The 14,754-nt window shown below is 46.8% G+C and overlaps 1 protein-coding gene across 2 annotated transcripts; it reads left to right on the top strand.

Moving 5' to 3' along the window:
* Positions 1-1,093: 1,093 nt before the first annotated feature.
* PHB1 (prohibitin 1) lies at positions 1,094-13,021 on the top strand. 2 transcript variants are annotated; one of them, XM_028705164.2, is made up of 7 exons: positions 1,094-1,230; positions 2,223-2,356; positions 4,513-4,674; positions 6,616-6,758; positions 8,007-8,123; positions 10,536-10,631; positions 11,997-13,021. In XM_028705164.2, the coding sequence occupies exons 2-7, from the start codon at positions 2,269-2,271 to the stop codon at positions 12,207-12,209; spliced, it is 819 nt and encodes a 272-aa protein (XP_028560997.1). In that variant the 5' UTR covers positions 1,094-1,230; positions 2,223-2,268; the 3' UTR covers positions 12,210-13,021. The 2 variants fall into 2 exon arrangements, with proteins under 2 accessions (XP_028560997.1, XP_028560999.1); XM_028705166.2 differs by lacking the exon at positions 1,094-1,230 and adding an exon at positions 1,237-1,417.
* Positions 13,022-14,754: the final 1,733 nt, after the last annotated feature.

Genomic DNA, 14,754 nt, shown 5'->3' with positions numbered 1-14,754 from the left:
GGGTGCTTTCGAACTGCTAGGTTGGCAGGTGCTGGGACCGAACAACGGGAGCGCATGCCGCCGCGGGGATTCGAACCGCCAACCTTTCGATCGGCAAGCCCTAGGCGCTGAGGCTTTTACCCACAGCGCCACCCGCGTCCAGGGACGCGGACTTATAAAAAATATTGGGGGGGGGCCCGGGAAAGCTCATGAATAATAAATAAGCTCATGAATATGCAAATAAAGTGGCGCCGCCTCCTCGTGAGCGAATAGGGGAGAGCGTGCTGCGCCTATTAATCAGCTCCAAAGGAAATTGGGTGGAGCTTTTGCTCGGGAGGGAGGGCAGGAGGCATGCAGCCCGCCCCTCCCTGTGCATTTTGGGCTGGGGGAGGGGCGGCGATGGCGCTCTGCTGGAGGGGCGCCGGAGATTATTGGGGGGGCAGAGCCCCCCCAAACGAATTTTTGAGGGGGCTCGGGCCCCCTCAAGCCCCATGGAGTCGGCGCCTATGCCCGCGTCCCCCACAAGGAGAGGTTGCATGGGGCTAAAGAGGAAGCCAGCTAACGATGATATCGATATATCGACGGTAACAATATCGATATTGAAATCGCCGGTATCGAGATCGCCGGTAACGATATCTGCGGACCCGATAATATCGATATCATTAACGATAACGATCATTATACCGTTGGTTTCGATATCTATATCGAGATACGTCCGGTAACGATAACGATATCAATATCGATACCGACGATATCGATAACGCCGATATTTGTATCGCCGATAACTATATCGATAACGTAATGAGTATATGAGAATGACAGGTGTCCAGCAATGGGTGGGGTGGGGGTGAACAAGCTCCATATTTGGGAGGGGGCGCTTGTTTCCTCCCTTCCCGCACTGGCACCGCTGCCTCCTGCCCTTGGTGCTTACAGGTGGGAACGAGCACCAAATACGGCGGACAACAACTCCCAGGATCTCCTTGCGCTGCCCCAAAGGCGAAAGTAGGAGGCGGTGGTGCCGCGGTGCCCTTCGGGATCTGTAGTTCTCACGCCTTCCAAGGGAAGGCCCTGCCGTTAAGCGCCCTGCGAACTACTGGGGAACTACCGATCCCGTCAGGCGTCGCGGCCCTTTTAGGCGGGAGCCAATCGCGGGACGCTCCGCGGTCGCGCGGGTTTCGCGTCATGCCTCGAGCGACAAGGACCAGGTGGCTCGGCTGGGCATTCACGCGGAGGTCAGAGCTGCGCTGCGAGGTGAGAGTCGAGCGCGGGAGGCGAAGGGCCTTGGCTGCTGCGCCCTTCGCGCCCCGGAGCCCCGGGAGGGTTGGCAAACGGAGCTTGGCGCGCCAGCGGCTGCAGAAAAGGAAGAGAAAGGGGAGGGGAAGATAGGGAAACGGAGCTGGGAGAGCGTGGAGGTTAATTAGTGACATAAAGTAACGAGGTAAAGTAGGAAAGGGAGAACGGTGCTGAGAATATTATTATCATTATTATTATTATTTTATATCTATACCGCCCTTCACCCGAAGATCACAGGGCGGTTTACAATAGAAAACACGAAAATATATAGCATAATTTTAATAATAATAATTCACACACACCCTCCCCAAACACACACAGTTAAAAGGGCCCTTGGTTGTTCCTAGGCTTGGGAGAAGAGGAATGCCTTTGCCTAAAGTTAAGTGGAAGGCGGCGATTCTCCTGCCCTCCATCTTTTTGTGGTTTTGAGCAGGAAAAGGATGTGCAGTATCTGTCATAGAATTGTAGAGCTTCATTCAGTCCAACCCCTGCAGTGCAGGAATCTTTTGCCCAACGCTGGTCTCGAACCCACAACCCTGAGATTAAGGAGTCTCGTGCTGCAGCAGCAGAGCTCTCATGATTGGTAAAATTAAAAAGTAAGCAGCGGTAGAATATAGTGGTGGTGAGAGAGGGTGGGGGGTTGGGGGGAGAAGGAGGCGGGTAATGCAAGACTGGGAAAGGCAGTGGTCCCTGAGAAGGGGGAAATATGGGGTTGAGGTGAGAGACGAGTGTAGAAAAAGCACAGGAAGCTTCTGTTCAAACTGTGTTCCAGATGCCTTGGAGTGCATTGCAAGCTGGGGGGGGGGGCTGGGGGGCTTAGAATCATAGGATTGGAGAGATGGAACCACCCTGGTGGTCAAGTCCAACCCCCTACAATGGTATCTTTTGGGAAGGTGTTTCGCTGACTGAGTTGTCTAATGCTGCTGCATCTTTCCTTTATGTTTAAGTAGGTGTGACTTTTTCGGCAACACAGGAGGCGGATTTGAGCTGACACCGATGGCTACCAAGATCTTTGAGACAGTCGGCAAACTTGGCCTGGGGCTGGCAGTTGCCGGCGGAGTCGTCAACTCTGCTCTTTATAACGGTGAGGAGGCCTTTTCTTCCATAACACTGAGCTGTTGCATGACTATTTTTGTTTATCTGGAATTCTTCAGCCCAAAACAAACCACACCCTCTCATGATTTTCCTGTGGAATAAGATGGGAGTCTACAGGATCCTATCCTTTCCCACAGGCTATGTAGCAGTGATTTTTATAAAAAATATGAGGGTCTGGATCCTCACCTCTATAGGTGCTGCAGTCGGAAAATAAAAACAAAGCACAGCAGTGAATATACAGTTACGGTATTTCTCCTGAATATGGACTACAGCAGCGGTAGCTAAAATGGCGCCCTCCAGTTATTGTTGGATTCTGGCTCCCGTCAGCCCCAGCCAACAGAGGGAATGGCCAGGGCTGATGGAGTTGTAGTCCAGAAAGATCTAGAAAGGAACCACCACGTTGGCTACCCCTGGTCTACTGGTGCGATAGGAGACAGTCCCAAATGCTTTGGCTGCAACAAGCCTAATTCCCTATCTTTCTTATAGATCACTTGCGCTTTGGTAGCCGTTGAGTTCATCCAACTTAGGCCAGTGCTGTTGGCTTCACCTGGTTCTGTAATTTTGTAGTGGGGAGAAGGAGGAATGTGCTTATTTAGTCCTATTTATAGGCAAACTCGTTCTCTGAGCACCAGCCCTTATCTCACCAAAGTGGGTGGCTTGGACAAGCGCCAAGGCCTGCAGAAGTACAAAAATATATTTGGGGACTGAGCGTGCTCAATGTGCATAGAACATTGATGGCTTGGTGAATGGAATGACATACCTTGGAAGGGGGCATGACTGGCGGAACTTTAAATCAGGGTGGATAAAATCAATGATTTTTTTAAAAAATATATCTATTTTTTTTAAAAATTAGATCAGATTTTTTTTTATTTTTTAAAAAATAAAATGCTTTTGGAGGAAAAATCTTTTTAAAGATAGTTTTCTATTTAAGTTACATTATAGTCCAAAGGCTATTCATCTGGGAAATAAGGATTTGTTTCAACTTTTTCATGTGTGCTAAAACTCAGTCTAAGCTTGTTGTTGTTTAAAAAAACCCACATCAGTTAACAAACATGGATACATATGCTACATTGTTATTGTTTTAGTTAAATAAATTGTTTAAATTGTTAATGATTATTTTTCTCCTTCCAATAAAGTACAGCAGAAAAGTTGTCCAAATATAAACAGTTAATTATGAAATTATTGTGAGGTTTAATAAGTTATCTGTCTATGTATTTTCAATAGTATAACCAAATCATTAATTTTTGATATAACTGTAAAAACTACCCTGAAAATTTATTATTCCAAAAATGAAACCTTCATCTGGTTGTAAATATTAAGATTATACCAGCAAGAATGAGTCTTTCTGTTAGAAAAAAAATGAGTTAAATCAAGTCTTACAGACTAGTGATTTAAATCATGATTTACATTGATTTGATTTTATTTAAATCAAATCCCTGCTCTAAATCAAGCACTCCACAAAACAACTTGCTGCAGGACCTGTTTGGCCCATTTGTTTGGCCCATACCTTTAAAAAAGAAATTACTTTTCTATTTTTGACTTCCCAACCCATTTTTCCTTTTCACCCCCTTTGCTGCATCCTATCCACACTCTTTTTACTATAGTCCTCCTAGCACAATAGTTTCTAATCCTTTCTTTTGCTCATAACTCAAAACCTGTTTGCGGATTCTTCATGTTGTAAAATTTCTTCAAATAATCCGAAAGGGGCTTCCATTCTTCAGGCCCATTTGTATTCTTTAATACAGTGTCCCTTTAAGAATGCACCGGTGAGGTGGAAGAAAAAGAAAGACCAGTCCACCAAGGGAGTAGGACAAATGGGGAGTAAGGGGGTGTATTGGTAAGTGTTTGGGGATTTGAACATGTGCTGTTCAACTGGTCTTTCTTAATGGTTTTCTAAAATGGTTTTTCAGGAGTGTGGATGGCGCAAATGTAAAATTCACATTTATTGAACTTCCCAGTTTTGCCTCTGGCCCCACTCACCTTTGTCATGTGCCCCCCCCCCCAAAAAAAAACAGCCTCCAGAAGAATGTGTAAATGAATCCAGGTTTACCTAGAATCTGGGCATAGCGATCATCACATAATCATTCAATATTTCTTCTTTGTGTTTTGAGTGCAATGTTGCTGAGCTGTTTCTCTCTTCTCTAGTTGACGCAGGCCACAGGGCTGTCATCTTTGACCGATTCCGAGGCGTCCAGGACATAGTGGTGGGAGAAGGGACCCATTTTCTCATTCCCTGGGTGCAGAAGCCGATCATCTTTGACTGCCGCTCACGCCCACGTAACGTTCCTGTAATCACTGGCAGCAAAGGTGAGCAGTGGGTGGATGCAGTTTTTTATCCTTTGGACTCGGGAGTCAGAAGTTGGGTCTGGGTAACGAGAAACTAAACACAAAGGCGAGCTGCCCTAACTACATACCAGCTTCTGACCCCAAATGCATCATTTTTTTAGCAGCAGCTATAAAGGCTGCTTTAAAATTGAGAAAGAAGACATCCATTTGAATATGTCCTTTCCCATAATGTTGCACGTAGTCATAGCAAGGGGTGTATGGGGTGTTAGGGGAGGGGTAATACCTCTGGTGGGACGCGGGTGGCGCTGTGGTCTAAACCACCAAGCCTAGGGCTTGCTGATCGGAAGGTCGGCGTTTCGAATCCCCGCAACTGTGGTGAGCTCCCGTTGCTCGGTCCCAGCTCCTTCCAACCTAGCAGTTCGAAAACATGTCAAAGTGGAAGTAGATAGGTACCGCTCTGGCGGGAAGGTAATCGGCATTTCCTTGTGTTGCTCTGGTTTGCTAGAAGTGGCTTAGTCATGCTGGCCACATGACCCGGAAGCTGTACGCTGGCTCCCTCGGCCAATAAAGTGGGATGAGCGCTGCAACCCCAGAGTCACCCGCGACTGGACCTAACGGTCAGGGGTCCCTTTACCTTTACCTAATACCTCTGGTAGGGGACATGTCATACTCCTCCTGGGGTGGTTTGTCCAGCTTTTCCTTGCACCCAGCTCTCACCCAGGACTCCTAGAAGATGCCAACATGCAATAGCAGCCACTCCCCGAGAATGGCTTCGACTGGCCAGCTGAACCACGTGTGGGTGGTCGGTGGGTCTCAAACCCTCAGGGAGCTAGGGACTTCCCCTGCATGTGAAGACAAGCTCCAGCAGATTGAGCAAACAAAACCAATACAGTGGTACCTCAGGTTAAGTACTTAATTCGTTCCAGAGGTCTGTTCTTAACCTGAAACTGTTCTTAACCTGAAGCACCACTTTAGCTAATGGGGCCTCCTGCTGCTGCCGCGCCGCCAGAGCACAATTTCTGTTCTCATCCTGAAGCAAAGTTCTTAACCTGAAGCACTATTTCTGGGTTAGCAGAGTCTGTAACCTGAAGCATATGTAACCTGAAGCGTATGTAACCTGAGGTACCACTGTAGTGGATCCAACAATCAAGAAGGCAGTTTCTGCACATGCTGTAGACGGAAGTGAGGGGCGGATGGGGCTTGTCAACCTGGGTAGGCAGCCCATCTAGGAAAAGGAAAACTCTGATCTTAAACCACCGCTGCCTTTGAGGGACATCTTCAGGAGAAGAAAAGGCTAAGGAGTAAACCCTACACAAATTTGGAATCCCTAAGATGGTTGAATGGCACCTTGTACTGCTCCTTCCGGCAGCAACTGCAGCCAAGCTGGTGCCAAACATATTGTTCTGCTTTCCTTTGGACCACATCAGCAAGGCGTCTGGGCAGCCGAAGAACTTTGTATGCAATGCCCTGGCTTGTACACCAGGGAGCTCACTTTGCTGCTGCTGACACAGTGGTTTGACTTCACCCCCAGAGGTGTGCTCCATTGTCTCTCAATGCCGACAACAACAGTCATAGCCATCTCAGTGCTGCTGCTTATATATCCAAAGTGGGGGTGGCATTAGCAAGTTTGTGGGGAGCCCCAAGGTTTGCAGAAGTACATAAAACCTTTGGAATCCTCTCTTCCCAAGATCTCATTGAGCAGTGAGTGTTCTGAGCAGGATATTGGACTCTGAGCAGCTGTTGCTTTAGGGAGGGGGCAGGAACTGAAAACTGGGAGTGGGGGACGGAGTTTGGAATCCTCGATGCCAGCAACATTTTGTTGCGGGTCCCACCTGCGAACCCCTAAAGCAGTAGTGGTGGAATTTGTGCCGCTGCCACCAGTCCAACTTAACAATTTGACCTTTAGCACTTGCTGAGACTTGTTCCTGCTCTGACCCTCTCCCTGCTGCCTTCCCCCGGTAGATCTACAGAACGTGAACATCACACTAAGGATCTTGTTCAGGCCGGTGACCATGCAGCTCCCCCGGATTTTCACCACGATCGGCGAGGATTACGATGAGCGGGTGCTGCCTTCCATCACAACTGAGATCCTCAAATCTGTGGTGGTAAGGGCCAAGGAACAGCTGGTGATATTCCTCTTTTCATTGGAAGCCATTAATACTGGAGCCCTAAATGGCAGGGGTGGGGAACCTTGGACTGCAGCTCCCATCATCCTTGACTGTTGATTATGCTGGCAAGGGCTTATGGGAGTTGGAGTCCCACAAGAGCTGGAGGGCTTCAGCTGCCCCTCCCCTATCTTTGGGCCTTGTGTTCCTCTTTTCTCATCCTTTGAAGGAAGGAAAAGGGGAGCGGTTGTATTAGAAAGCCAAAGGAGAGATCTTAAGGGGTACATGGAGACCAGCAGCACACTTTGGGTCACAGAGTTTTCCATTAGGATTGATCCTTTTAAATACTAACCAAGGGCCAAGCTAGATGTGAGAGGGTTAAACCGCCCTGAGACCTCCATTATATAAACTCTAATAACAACAACAACAACAATAATAATAATAGTAGTAGTAGTAGTAGTAATAATAAATAAAATAATAAATGGTAGGCGTGGCTGGCCTGATACAAACCCTGATGTGGGCAGAGGGGCTTTTACCCTGTGCCAGTTCTGCAGTTCTGATCTAGATCACCTCTTCCCACTGCTTTTCTTTTTAATAATTTTCAATAGCATAAACAGTGTCATGTCTAGCTCGGTGCTAACTAAAGTGGTAAAGGGTGGCACTGATCTAAACCACTGAGCCTTTGGGGCTTGCCGATCAGAAGGTCAACGGTTTGAATCCCTGTGACGGGGTGAGCCCCCATTGCTCTGTCCCAGCTCCTGCCTACCTAGCAGTTTGAAAGCAAACCAGTGCAAGTAGATAAACAGGTACCACTGCAGCGGGAAGGTAAACGGCGTTTCCGTGCACTCTGGCTTCCCTCAGGGTGTCCCGTTGAGCCAGAAGCTGTTTAGTCATGCTGGCCACATGACCCGGAAAGCTGTCTGTGGACAAATGCCGGCTCCCTCGGCCTGAAAGCAAGATGAGTGCTGCAACACCGTAGTCTGGACTTAACCGTCCAGGGGTCCTTTACCTTTCTTTTTTTTTTACCTTAACTAAAGTGGTATTGGATAATGTCTCAGAGTAATGGAGGGAAAGAGCAGGGAAGGTGTGTTCATGCATTTGCCTAGATCAGAGGATGCTGACTTGGCAATCCACATCCAGCAGTGTCCCTTGCAGGCTCCTTAGGGCTATGTTGTAACAAGGGCTCGCAGCTTTAACGAAAGCTCTTTGGTTTACTTCCGCATTTATCATTGCTTGTCTCCTTTTTAGGCTCGCTTTGATGCTGGTGAGTTGATCACGCAGAGAGAACTCGTTTCCAGGCAAGTGAGCGAAGACCTCACGGAAAGAGCGGCAACTTTTGGCCTCATCCTAGATGATGTTTCCTTGGTAAGAGCTACCTTCTAGTTTGGTTTACAGCAGGGAAAGGAAGCTTGTGGCCCTCTAGACCTCGCTGAACTCCCGCTCCTATCATCCCCAGCCAGCATGGCCAGTAGTCACTGGTTCTAATCCAGCAAATTCTGGAGCAGACATAGGCAAACTCAGCCCTCCAGATGTTTTTGAGACTACAACTCCCACCATCCCTAGCTAACAGGACCAGTGGCCAGGGATGATGGGAGTTGTAGTCCGAAAACATCTGGAGGACTGAGTTTGCCTATGCCTGTCCGGGAGGATCACAGGTTTCCCACTCTGACTTTAGGGACTGGACCCTACAAATTCCATTCTCTGCACCACAAAATCTGCAGTGAAAAAAAATTCATGGCAGAGGAAGCAGAAGATTTGGATCGGGGGAATATTTACTGCTGGGAAAAAATACGTGTTTATTCAGAAGCTGTTAGGTTCGTCTCTTATTTTCTCCAGAGTTAAATAGGTTAGTGATTTTGTTTTTCACCTGCCGGGCATGCAAACCTTAAGGCCATGGTTAGCCCTTCCAATACCGCAAACCAATAGTAAGGTCTCGATTGTGATTTTGGTCAGCTACCGCAGCCGGTTTGCAGAATTCAGGCTGAGGTTGTGTTTTGATCCTTAAAGTGGACCTATGGGCCTTCAGATGTTGTTGGACTGCAATTCCCATCATACCCAACCATTTGTAGTGCTGCTAGGGGCTGATGGGAGTAGGAGTCTTAACTATCTGACAGGTCAAGGGTTCCCCATCAAAGGGATGCTCAAAGTACAATTGGGAGAAGTGAGCGAGCTTGAGGGCTGCCTCTGCTGGATGCAGTGAGAGGTTTGGGAGGCTATCAAGGTTCAAACAAAAGCAACGCAAAATTCTCAAGTCCCTCAGTGGCGTCCCTGTCAAAACTCCAAAGCTGTTATCACCAAATGCTTAGGAACCTTCACAATTGAGAGCCTGTGTGTGTGTGTGTGTGTGTGTGTTTGTGTGTTTTCCATCTCTGCTTCCAGCAATGTGGAAGAAGGCCAAGATTTCACCAGTAGTTCTTAGAAGTCTAGATTCTAGAACAGAGCTTTCAAAACCGTGTCACAACACATTAGTGTGTCAGCTGCGGTGTGTAGGTGTATCACGCGAACACACCCCATGCTGGAAAGGGGTTAGTTTAACCTCCTGTTTGCTAGTAAAACTGAATTACTGTGTCACTAAAAAGTGTGCCACCAACATGAAAAGTTTGGAAAGCTCTGTTCTAGAATATGGTATACTCTATTTCTCTGGCTTTGCAGTGCTCTTTGCCTGTAAGAATGCAAGAACTCAGCCAGCCACCAACAACAACAGGGATGCGGTAGTCCTATGATTCCATGAAAAGGAGAAGAGGGGAAAGTTGTGAATAACGTACTGAAGAGCTTTGCAATAAATTTTTATTTTATTTGTAGGCCACCTTCCCACTAAAATATAATGCTCAAAACCGCTTACAACAAAGAAATAGGCGTGCATTTCTAACAAATGCAAAAAAAATCAGTTTTTTGCAAAGCAAAAAAAAAGCAACAAATTTCATAATAGCACACCAAAACAAAAATACAACAACATACAAACCCCCACCCTCGTATTTCAATACTATAAATTTAACAAGATTGCTTAAACAGCATGCAACATCTAATAGCAAGTAGAACAGGGAGAAACACACACAGCATCCAACAGGAAAAAATGCTCGATTGAACTGAATTTTGAGATTTGGCTTTGCATCGCAGTCATTGATAAGGCTGATGAAGTTGATGGGTCCAGCAACACCTAGATTGCCCATTCCTACTTTGGAACAGCCTCCTAACCCCAGTACCCTAATATAGCTAACTGAAAGTGCATAGAACTGAAATAATCACATATTCTTCCCCTAATTTCCTTCCCTACCCCCTTCATCACCCCACCTTCCTCTGTTGTTTTCCTTATGTTGTTTGCCTCTGTGTTGTTTTTTCTTTCTTTTCTAGACTGTAAGTCTTTTGGGGCAGCAGAGACCTGTCAAACCTGTTTGTAAAGTACCAAGTCTGTAGATGTTGCTAACCTAATCAATTAAAAGAAAACAGCAGCCAATGCAATACATATGTTAAGCCAGTGGTGCTTAAATAAAACCTGCATATAAGCTGTGGACCTTACCTCCTTTTGGGACTGATCATGTTTCTCCAGATTTGGTGCCTACTTTACCATCTTTTCAGCACCGGGTTAAGGCATATTTTTATTTACCCAGTCATTTTAAATTTCTATAATCCCTTGGTCATCTTTGTAATTACTTTGTGTTATATTATGTTTCAATTAAGCCTGTGTCCTCTTGTAAATCTCCTGCCCTGGGAATCTGTTTGGAAGTAAGACAGTAAAGAAATGTTTTTTGAGCACGTGCATTTATTCTTCCCTCTTAGACACATCTGACATTCGGAAAGGAGTTCACGGAGGCAGTAGAAATGAAGCAAGTCGCACAGCAAGAAGCAGAGCGAGCCAGATTCATCGTGGAAAAGGTGAGGACGTTGAGCTTGCCAGCTGGCCTCAACATCTGTCGTCGTTTCTTGCCAATGCAACAACCGAGGTGGGGTTTTTCCACCTCATTCAGTGTTCCACTTGCTTCATGTTCTGCAGAACCCATCCCTTCCAATGCTCTGTTTCCTGTGTTGCAAATGCTTTAGAGCAGCTTTGGGGAATCTGTGGCCCTCCAGATGTTGTTGGACTACAAATGCCATCAAGCCTGGCCATTGTCTGGAGCTGATGAGAGTTGGGAGTGAAAAAGGATTTGGAGGGCCGTGGGTTCCCCACCCCTGCATAAGAGACATCAGAATCCTCTGGGATCAGACCAGAGGCATCCTATTTTCTGCAGTACCAGCCAGATGTTCTCTGGGAAACCTACAAGCAAGAGAAGAAAGCAACTGCCATATCCTGTTTTTGCTCCTCAGCGAGTGGAACTGCCTCTTGAAATCTGGAGGCTGCTTGCACCTGGCATGACCCATAGCTACCGTAACAGACTTACAGTGCGATCCTAAGCATGTTTACTCAAAACTAAGTCCTACTGAACTCAATTGGGCTCAGATTGAAGCCTTGGAAGACTCCATGAATTTGTCTTAACTCGTTTTTTGAAGCCACCTAAACTGGCCCTTTTCATTTATCTCATTGACAGGGACACGGGTGGCGCTGTGGGTTAAACCAGAGAGCCTAGGAATTGCCGATCAGAAGGTCGGCGGTTCAAATCCCCGCAACGGGGTGAGCTCCCATTGCTCAGTCCCTGCCCCTGCCAACCTAGCAGTTCGAAAGCACGTCAAAGTGCAAGTAGAGAAATAGGTACTGCTCTGGCAGGAAGGTAAACAGTGTTTCCGTGCGCTGCTCTGGTTTGCCAGAAGCGGCTTAGTCATGCTGGCCACATGACCCGGAAGCTGTACGCCGGCTCCCTCGGCCAATAAAGCGAGATGAGCGCCGCAACCCCAGAGTCAGCCACGACTGGACCTAATGGTCAGGGGTCCCCTTTACCTTTAAACTGGCCCTTTTCATTTATCTCATTGACTGTCCTGTAAAATAGGCTGGGCTGTGAAAGATGATGACTTGCTTGACGCTGCCTAGCCTAGGTCAGCAATTGGAGCCTGGTCTCTTTTTCTGACACTCCTATGGCTACTGAGCATGCTGAGCCATCACTGAGTGTATCTGCGCATGCAAGTCTGCAGATAACTGCTGCTACTCTGGTTTTCTCGGATGCCTACTTTTGGTTACACTTCTGTCGGCATGCGCCACCTGAGTTCATTATTATTGGGGACACATGACCTGTTTATCAGCACTGCCCTTTGGCCAAAGTTCACTGTCTGTATCTTCTCTCCCCCCCCCCAACCCGGTCCCCTTCACAGGCAGAGCAGCAAAAGAAAGCCGCTATAATCTCAGCTGAGGGGGATTCGAAGGCAGCTGAGCTCATCGCCACGTCACTGTCTTCAGTGGGCGACGGCCTCATTGAGCTGCGCAAACTTGAGGCAGCCGAAGACATCGCTTACCAGCTCTCGCGCTCCCGCAACATCACCTACCTGCCCTCAGGACAGTCAGTGTTGCTCCAGCTACCACAATGAGTGTCCTGACTCTCCCCATCCTCATGTTTTTTTCTACTATCCCCTTGAAACTTAACAGATGAGTCATAAGTATATAATCACTGAGATTTCCCCATCTGGGGGTTGACAGATAGCAGGAAATCAAATGGATGTAAAATCCCTCGATCTAATTAAGGCAATCTCCCTTTCCCACTCTAGAATATAATTTTTAGCAGATCAGTGCTTGGAATAAAAGCTGTAAAGGAGTGGGGGGTGTTTGTTTTTGTCCACTGGGAAAGCCTTTTGTTTTGGTAAGACCTTGCCATAGCAGCCTGCGGTCTGTGTAATCGGAACTAGGCCAACTTTGGTTTGCTGCTGTTTATGGAAAAGAGAAGGGTTTTTTTCCCTTGCCCCACCTTCTTTCCTGCCAGATCTGGTGTCATACAGGTAGCATATCAGCTCCTCTTCCTGGTTTATTTCTCCCTAATTTCTGGTTCTGCAGTAATGCAACAGCGCAGATCTAAAACACCTGATATAGTTTCAGTTCTGTATAGATCTGAGATTATAATGTTCCCATATGTGGAATTACAGTTCCTGGGGACAGCTCTCTCTCTTCTCTGTAGCTTGTATCTAACCTTGTGCAGAAAAAGGCTGACTTTTTAGGCAGCAAGCATCTATTCCACATGTCTCAAGGCCCAGCTTTAAGAGGGGTACTTATTCCACTGATAGGCTGCATTCATGTGTGTGTTATTGGGGCTCTTTTAATTAAAAGATGTTCACTTTAACATATTGCAAAATATTAAATTGTACTAACCAACCTTCAATAAATGAACAAATAAAATGCCCCTTCTTAACTGTGTGGTTTGTATTTAGCACGTTGACAGTGTTACCAAAATTTATGGTTGTGTTTGCTTTTCACAATTTGCATTTTCCATCAGAGGTGGGGAGGAAAATCTAGCGAAAAAGTGTTGTGTGTGGATGGCAGATTGGGACTAGAACTCCCATTAACCCTCAGCCAGGATGGTCAGTGATTGGGGATGGTGGCAGTTGTAATCCAACAACATTTGGAAGGTGCTGTGTTGACTGTCTTGCACTCAAGTAGTCCCAGAAAAGCCTCTAAAATCTTACAGCTGGTTCTGCCAGTGTTTAAGGTGAGCAAAAAACCAGGATTGCTACCCCACCCCCACTGCCCAGTTACTGAATTTAGTGTTCATTTGAATGTTAAAGGGCAGGACCTGCATTTGAATTGTGTGATTGACACATACCTGGAACATAGTGAATCAGATTCTGGGAAAGATGCCTATCAAATTAATGCTTAGTTTCTAAATGTGTTTCGTTCGTGGGCCTCATATTTCCACAGAAGCAGGTTTCTTTAAATTATATCCAACTACGTTCTCCTCAGAGTAAACCCCTTGAAATATTTGGGCCTAGGTTAGTCCTCTTCATTTCAGTGAGTCTACTCTGAGGAGAACTAACATTGGATGCATATGTGAAGACCACTGGAAGAAAAAGATGTCCTGCCCAATGTTTTTTGAGACATGGCTAGGTAATAAATTGAGAAGCTTGCATAGTATTAAGAACAAGGGCAGTAAGGTAATTGAAGCTAGGTGCTGTTCACTGGCAGAGTCAACAGATGATTCCTGCCACAGTCCAATGTTACATTCTGGGCTGGCACTCAGAGCAGCACGTAGCAGCTGGATCTAGCCACTCTTTAAATTCCCCACAATGCCCTGGGCCTAGCATTGTTCTGGGGCATTATGGGAAATTAATGTGATGGCTAGAGTTAGCTGTCCAGCCCTGCTTTGCCACCACAGCCAGGGCTCACTGACGGAAGAGATGACTCACCAAAACACACTTTGCCCAAGGCCCCCCTCAAATCTGCCTTGTAAGTGGAAACGTATGTTCAAAGTGTTGCACGGTCAATTTTACAGTGCTTGTTTTCACAAGGCTGTTTTTGGCTGCCTACAGTGCCCCCACCTTTGATCTCAATTTTCACATGAAAGGACATGTCACCTGGGCAGAGAAAGAAAGGAAACTGCATAACAAACCCACACCTGTTCGCATACTGCAGCCATTTGCCAACACACAGAGCGACACGCCTGCCCCTCAGCTGCAGATCTTAATCGGGACCGTGATTTCCCTGTTGGCACTGGAGGCTGAAGATGCCTAATCTGCTTTCCACATAGATGCTCCCTAGCCTTCGGAATATTTCTCATGGCATTTTTCTCCCCAGGCATTCTGGCTGCAATCCCAACAGATAATCTCCCTTCCATATCCTCCCTGCGGTTTCACTTGGCAGCCGCTCCAAGCTTCAGTTCTTGCCGTACGTTGCCGCATATACTTGTCTTCCAAGAAGCAACGATCCCACTCTCATGCCAATGCACAGGTGGTGTGAGAGTGTTTCTTCACCTGCAAATGTAGAAGCTGCGAGGCAGATTAGAATGTGCTTTTGGATGCAGCGGGTGGAGAACGTCTGCGTACCAACCTCACCATGATCTGCTCTCTGGGGAACACAGAAAGCAGTCGTTTACCAGGTCAGATATTCTTTTACCATCTAGTCCAGTGTTGTCCAGGCACAGCCAACTTG

This window comes from Podarcis muralis, chromosome 13 (genome assembly GCF_964188315.1).
Source record: "Podarcis muralis chromosome 13, rPodMur119.hap1.1, whole genome shotgun sequence".
Lineage (NCBI taxonomy): Eukaryota > Metazoa > Chordata > Lepidosauria > Squamata > Lacertidae > Podarcis > Podarcis muralis.
This window is presented reverse-complemented; position numbering and strand designations above follow the sequence as displayed.

Excerpts from the sequence above, each read along its gene's own strand:
- PHB1 (XM_028705164.2), top strand. The coding sequence starts at position 2,269 with ATGGCTACCAAGATCTTTGAGACAGTCGGCAAACTTGGCCTGGGGCTG. Across the intron at positions 4,675-6,615 it reads TGTAATCACTGGCAGCAAAG|ATCTACAGAACGTGAACATC; the intron begins GTGAGCAGTGGG and ends TTCCCCCGGTAG. Across the intron at positions 10,632-11,996 it reads CCAGATTCATCGTGGAAAAG|GCAGAGCAGCAAAAGAAAGC; the intron begins GTGAGGACGTTG and ends TCCCCTTCACAG.